General features: G+C 34.2%; 1 protein-coding gene across 2 annotated transcripts; it reads left to right on the top strand.

Moving 5' to 3' along the window:
* The first annotated feature begins 1357 nt into the window (after window positions 1-1357).
* On the top strand, window positions 1358-4832 carry LOC115725557 (transcription termination factor MTERF9, chloroplastic). 2 transcript variants are annotated; one of them, XR_009688385.1, is made up of 6 exons: window positions 1358-1893; window positions 2416-2488; window positions 2592-2767; window positions 2860-3552; window positions 3633-4300; window positions 4494-4832. XR_009688385.1 is itself a non-coding variant. In XM_061117226.1 (5 exons), exons 1-5 carry the CDS (start codon window positions 1585-1587, stop codon window positions 3948-3950), a joined length of 1569 nt encoding a protein of 522 aa, XP_060973209.1. In that variant the 5' UTR covers window positions 1479-1584; the 3' UTR covers window positions 3951-4832. The 2 variants fall into 2 exon arrangements, 1 of the variants encoding a protein (XP_060973209.1); XM_061117226.1 differs by having other exon boundaries at window positions 1479-1893; window positions 3633-4832.
* The last annotated feature ends 2565 nt before the right edge of the window (window positions 4833-7397 follow it).

The raw sequence follows: 7397 nt of genomic DNA, 5'->3' as shown, positions 1-7397 counted from the left end.
GGGCTAGACATCTTGAACGGAATGAGTCATTATATTCCGCTGCAATCAATGTTAGATTTTCTTAAACCCTCATGTGTTTGTTCCATTGTTTTAGAGAATTCATATTTAGGATGTTAATTTAGCATACTTGTTAGTAATTCTAAATCCTGGTAAAATATTCCCAACAGTTGAGACACTCAATAAAACTGTCGACATATCATCGATATCACATTCATAAAGATTGACTTTGAGAACCTATCGAAAACCTATCGAATAACATTTGAGAAAGGTATCCCTGACCTTGGAACATCTGCTTCGAGAACCTTTCGAGAGCTTATCGATAGCTAGTCGAGAAAAATAATGACATGACATTGAGGTAGTTGAGACACTCAATAAAACTGTCGACATATCATCGATATCATATCGATAAAGATTGGCTTCGAGAACCTATCGAAAACCTATCAAATAACATTCGAGAAAGGTCATCCCTGACCTTGGAACATCTGCTTCGAGAACCTTTTGAGAACTTATCGATAAACAATCGAGAAAAATACAAAACCCAGAATAATCTTAAAAAAGAGATCTCGTGATTTTGACAAAATTCTACGAACAACCCCATAGATCTGCCGAAATATGCTATACTTTTACAATCATTTAACAAATGTTTTAAAAAAATACTTACACATTAATCTACAATGAAAGGGAGGCAGAGGAGGGGCGGCGCGGTGGTTGGAATGAGACGTGAAGGATGGATGGTGTCCTTCACGGTGGTTGGGCTGGTGCGAGTTGGCTCGTCGGACGTCCTCAAGGGGTGTAGGCGGCTGAGCTAGAGAGAAGGGAAGAAGGATTTATTTATTTTTATTTTTGAAAAAAATGGAGAGGAGCCATTATGGAGATGAGAAAGGGGGAGGAGTTGGTTGATGGGGTGACTGATGGGGATGTGGTAATTTTTTTTTTTTTTGTTAGTTTTGAAAAAAAAAATAATAATAAGAGTATTTTAGGTGAAGTGGGAAGTTAATAGAATTGTATTGTATAAAATAATTAAGAAGGTTTTTTTTTTAAGTATATTAAATAAAATTTTTTAATTATAAATAATATTGTGGCTATAACAAATACTATCATAAAAAATATATTTTTAATATATATTTTCAAACAATATTTTTCAAACATAAAAGTAAAGAAAAAGCTTGTAAATAAGAGATTGTAATTAACTAACTATAGTTAATCAGACTATTTTAAACTTTTATTAACCATCATCACTCCTTAAAGTTTCATATCAGTACAAATTGATTGACATGCGTTAAAACTCTAATATGTTTGAAAACCTCACAAAATCCTAAACTACATTATTTTCATTACCGACAGCCATCAAGAAAATACTACACTAGTTTCATTGTCGTTCATCTAAAATGACTTTCCTGTCTGCAAAAACATCATGGTCAAATTTGTTTTGACTTTGGTTTTATAACAGCAGTAGCAGAAAATAATAATAATAATAAAAAAAAGTGAAAAATATTCTGAAGATAAAACCATGGGGATAGGGTTTTTGAGTATATTCTTCTGTGATTTTTCTCTATCGTAATCCTTTCTCTCTCTCTCTAAAAAATGATAGTCTTCTCTCCGTATCCAAGTCCAACCAGCTCAGTCCTTCACTCTTCTTCCAATATCTTTCATACCCACATCGCTTTAAGCTCTATCTTAAACCCCATTGGAGATGGAAGCTTAATCTTCAAGCGACGGACCAGGGCGTATCGGTTCCTGGTGCTCTTCTCAGCCCATTCCAACCCCAAAATTGTTAAGTCCAACCGTAGGTCTCGGTACGGTCAGGCTCTGTCTCCGTATGACAATGATGAAGAAGATGAAGAACAGTGTGGTGTCGACAGTGAAGATGAAGATGAAGATTGGTCGACTGAAGTGAGTTTTTCTTAACTTGAACCGGGAATTTCGGATAGAGTTTCACTGGATTTTTTTAGATGTTTTACGCTGTGTTTTCAACCATTTGAATGTTTTTCATGCTTTTGAAGCTGTAAATTTTGAATTATTGTTAATTAACTATGTCGACTATTTAATTTAATGTTTTGTTATGAAAAATGAAACTTGATTTTTCCAGACTTTCCTACACTTAAATTCGTCATAAGGCTTTACTTATTGTTAATCGAGCTTTTCGTTTTCTTTTTGTCATTGATTTTGAGGAAGTTTGATTTGTTTTGTTTCTATTAGTTTTAAAAAAATTGTAGGAAGTGCACGTTTTGAGTGATGCACAGTTGCCCTGAGAAACATATAATGTATAGTTGAAAGCAGCAATTTTTTTCTTTTTATTTTATTTCTTTTCATTTGTGCTCTTTATGCTTTCTGCTATATATTACTAGTTTGCTACTATTGTGTTTGTTTGTGTGTGAGAATTAACCTGTAGCTTTACCCGGGAACGGTTTCCAGGATGAATTTGCTGAGGTTTCAGATATTGATGCTAAAAGAAAAAGGTCCAAATTGCAAGGAAGATTTGGTGGAAGTAGGTGTCAATTGCCATTGAAGCTTTTCTTAAAGCATTATATATAAAAAGAAAAAAGGAAACAGTGAAAAGAATTAACTGAATGAATGTTTTGATATTGCAGGCAGTCGAAAACAACCTCAGAAAAGCCAGAGCAGAGTCTTATCAAGTTTTCCGGTTGATAAGGAATTAGGTGGCAGAATTGGCAAGCAAACTCTAGACAAAAATATTGCTGGAAGTTATCACCATACTTCAAACAGAAAAGAATCAGTTAGTTCCGTAGACGTACGCAAAGAAAAGGTGTGAACACTACTTTAGTTATCCACATTTACTATCTGATGTAACAATGGCTCAATATACCTAATTCTTTTGTATTTTTCTTTTTTGAGCAGCTAAATATGAGGAAGATTTTTAAGAATAAATATCCTCGGCTATTTGAAGAGATAGACTTAGATGAAAAATGGTTACCCCTTATAGATTACTTGAGTACATATGGGCTTAAGGAATCACACTTCATTCAAATGTATGAGAGGCATATGCCTTCCCTTCAAATAAATATATGTTCTGCACAAGAAAGGTTGGAGTATTTGATTAGTGTTGGTGTTAAACAAAGGGATGTAAAAAGAATACTTATGAGGCAGCCACAAATTCTAGAGTACACAGTGGAGAACAATTTGAAGTCCCATGTCGCCTTCTTGACGAGTTTAGGCATCCCAAATTCCAGAATTGGACAGATAATAGCTGCTGCTCCTTCCCTCTTTTCCTACAGTGTTGAAAATTCACTGAAGCCCACAGTGAGATACTTGGTTGAAGAAGTTGGCATTAAAGAAAAGGATTTAGGAAAAGTGGTGCAACTAAGCCCTCAAATCCTGGTTCAGCGTATTGACATATCCTGGAATACTCGTTATATTTTCCTTTCAAAAGAAATAGGAGCATCCAGAGATAGTATGGTGAAGATGGTCACAAAACATCCTCAGCTCCTGCATTACAGCATTGATGATGGATTATTACCCAGAATCAATTTCCTCAGGAGTATAGGAATGAGGAATGCTGACATCTTGAAAGTTATAACTAGCCTTACACAGGTTGATTTTATTACATTTTCACGGACATTTTCAATACTTCAAATTATTGTCCTTGTGTTCTGATGTTATCATATTTGCAGGTACTATCTTTGTCACTTGAGGATAATTTAAAGCCCAAGTATTTGTACTTGATCAATGAGCTGAGTAATGAAGTGCACTCATTGACAAAATATCCTATGTACTTAAGCTTGTCGTTAGACCAGAGAATCCGGCCTCGGCATAAGTTTTTGGTTTCCCTGAAGAAAGCTCCAAAGGGGCCATTTCCTCTGAGTTCATTGGTTCCAACTGATGAGAACTTCTGTGAGCGGTGGGCTGGAACTAGCTTAGACAAATATCTAGCATTTCGGCAGAGACTGCTACTCAAGAAGTTTGCAAACAAATATGAAAAGAAATACTAATATCGTGATCGGAAGCTTCATAAGATTTACTGACTGAGTTTGAAGAGCAGTGTTAATTGCATCATAAATTTATTTGCCCTTTTATTTATACCAGGGTGAAACTGTATTTGAGGTTTCAAATTGACTGCTCAGACTATGGTTTCTTATTATTAAGCTTCTGTTCAGAACATCATCAGGTTACTCAAGTTTATGATGATTGCATGACATTATTCCAGAGCTATAACATAATGTAGAAGATGCTCCAAACCTTCCTGAAATGGCCCCTAAAAAATATTTGAAGCAGTTGATTGTTGCAGAAGCTGTCCCCCGCCACCGGTGATCATTAACCAAGTTACTAATACAGAAATAAGGTGAACTTCTCTACTATTAAATCATCTATGGTTGGTGGAGTGAATGAAAGTAAAGTCACATATTAACTTGCAACAGTATTCACTTAGTCATTGTGCATATCTCAGTCTGCCTTGGACTGGAGTGCTCTTCTTTGATCATCTCTCCTTTCCACTCTGCTATTATAATTTGATGTTTTTATCATTGGTAATGCAGGTCTGGCCAAATTACTGAAAATCATGGTGACAACTTAACAGAAAGCTGTAATGACTGCAAATTATGTTGTCATGTATGCATTAAATAGTTTCTGAAGTATTCATTATAATGTTTCTTGAAATTCAATATAAATATGTTAGGCAGTGGGATATATTTTTATATGTAAATTCTTTCCCTGCAGAGACAGTAATATATCTTTGTTATACCTGTTCACCCTCGAAATACCCATAAGAGTTACATATCAGCTTTATAATTTTATTCGTCTCTTCTCAATTTATTGTAATGAACACTTTAAACAGAATAATGCAATATGTTCTATATCAGGTATTTTTGTTAGCTGACCTGGAATTTTTTTCCATCTGGTTAAATATATCCTGTAGGATGATAAGCATACCTGCTCTGCTGTGATTACTGATTAGTTACTAAATCGAAGATTTGGTTGAAGCTCATTCTGGTGATGCATGTAGTACATACTATGTTTGAAATTTTTCTTTATTTATGTGGGAAAATTACGAAAAATAGTGTAGAATTAAGAATGTCGAAACTTTAAACAATCAAAAGATTAGCAATGACAAGATTATCAAATCAAAAATAACAATTGGATGAAAAGAAGGGCGAACAAAGTAATGGAAACTAGAAAACAGTAAAGGCAAAAATTAAAAAAAATTAGGTTAATTAGGATTTTTATCCCCTAAACTTTAACATGTACCAAATCATGTTTTCTAAATTTTTGTGGCCGTTAAAAATTTCCCGTGAACTATTGAGATTGTTAGATTTAGGGACTTTTGTTTAATTTCATTCAATTTTATTATTTCAGTGATTCTTTATGTACTAAATCATGCTTCCCAGACTTTGATATTTACTAAATCATACCCCTCGAACTTTAACATATACTAAATTATGTCCTTGAACTTTCTTTCATGTTAGACTTTTTTTTACTAAAATTAGATAAAAGCCTTTATATTCTACAATCACAATAGTTCATGGGGCATTTTTAACGACTTTAAAAGTTCGGGAGCATGATTTGGTACATGTCAAAGTTTAGGGGGTAAAAATCCTAATTAGCCAAGAAATTAACACCAAGATATATCCTAGTTTAAGTCCTATAGATTGATGTGATTTATGGCTCTACTCCAGTTCTGGAATACCACTGAGATCCTTCTTTATTGATTAAACAATAATAGGTACAATACAGTCAAGATGAGATTCTTTGTTGAGTCTTCACTAAGTGTTTCAACTCTCACTCTTACACACAAGAATCTTGTTCATCTAAAAAAGATTCTTCTTACGAAACCCCAAACCCAATCTCTCTCTTTTCTCTGCACCTCTCTATCTCTCTCAACCTCTCAATCGTTTCTCTCTCAAACTCTCAATCTCATCTGAATTGAGTTCTAAATCTCATCTCTTGAAATAACAAGTCAAGGTGGCATTTATAGGCTTAGGATCAAGATCTTAAAGTCGGTGGCTGGAAGAAACGAGGTTGTTAAGTTAGTTAGGAATTACTAACTTAACCAACTCCTCTTTGAGCGAAGTCTCCACGTTAGCCTAAGTATTAGAGCCTTCAGGAACATATACGAGCTTCAAGACTCACGAATCAAGGACACTCAGTGATGATGCTTCTGGATAGGAATGCGCCTGCTAGAGTCGACTATCCGGAACTACCATTCTAGGAGGGACAACAAGCCAACAAGAACTCCATCCCGGAGTGAGGCTAGCATTCCTGAAGACTGGACCTGGAGTGTGTTGGGCTTTGTGCCCTAAATAAAACTCTATTTCAATGTAATCTTTTCTATTCAATTATCAATAAAGAATCAGATTTAATTTACTTACTTGTTTAATGTGTTATTTGGTTCATGTGATCATTTATTTAATTATTTGATTAATAAATTCATCCAAACCCTTATCACATTGATATTCTTGTTTATTGTGTTGTCAACACAGTGGAAAGTAATTAAGATTGTGTGATTAAATGTATTCCTAGATTTATCAGTACATAGAGTTTAACTGATATGATAATCTACAACGTAGTTTACTTGTACCTTGAATAAGTGTTATGTTCTTTCCAGGGCATTGGTTAAAGTAAGCTTGGGTTGGATGTATGGAGTATGCATCGGAAGGGACCGATATTGAATTTGAACTAGATATGATATCTTACCTAGTTGATCCTAGATCAAATGATCTCAATCCTGAGATGGTTAGGTTCAATCTCAAGAGTGTTATTTGTGTTCTTTGATTTGTTAGTTAAGCCTACCTTTTGGTCTGGGTGATACGTACATTTTGGGAGCACGATAGTACAATTGAGTGGGAGCGCTAATCATAGATATGGAATCTATAGCTTCTATCCGGACATAGAAGTGAAATGATGATTTCCTTCGAGCTTGGTTAAATAGAGATAAATGATAGAGCGCTCATTTTAGTGATTATATTAGTTCACTAAAATATCATTTATAGGTGGCTAAGTGTTTTAAGAATACAATACATAGAAAGGGTGTAACGGTAATTTTGTCCCTATGCAATGTAAATCATCTATAGATGATCATTGATTATTGGAATTATAACAATGGATAATTAATAGCATATCTATATCGTGGAACATATAGAGCGTTCTATGTAACTAAGAGTACAATTCCACGTTCTATAGTGGTTGAACGAGGAATTAATAAGTTAGAGAATTTACTTAGTAAATTCTAGATCTGCTTATTAGGAGCTCGGTTATATAGGCCCATGGTCCCCATACTAGTTGAGACAAACTGCTTGTAAGACTCAGTTAGTTGATTTTAATTAATCAATTATAATTCTAAAATTAGTCTATATCTAGTTTATGAATTTTTCACTATGTTATGGCTTGATTGTGAAAAAATGGTATTTTAGGGTCAATTTATTAATTAAGAGACTTTGTGGAGT

This window comes from Cannabis sativa, chromosome 6 (assembly GCF_029168945.1).
Source record: "Cannabis sativa cultivar Pink pepper isolate KNU-18-1 chromosome 6, ASM2916894v1, whole genome shotgun sequence".
NCBI lineage: Eukaryota > Viridiplantae > Streptophyta > Magnoliopsida > Rosales > Cannabaceae > Cannabis > Cannabis sativa.
Note: the sequence above shows the minus strand (reverse complement) of the source record. Positions and strands in the feature narration are given on the sequence as shown.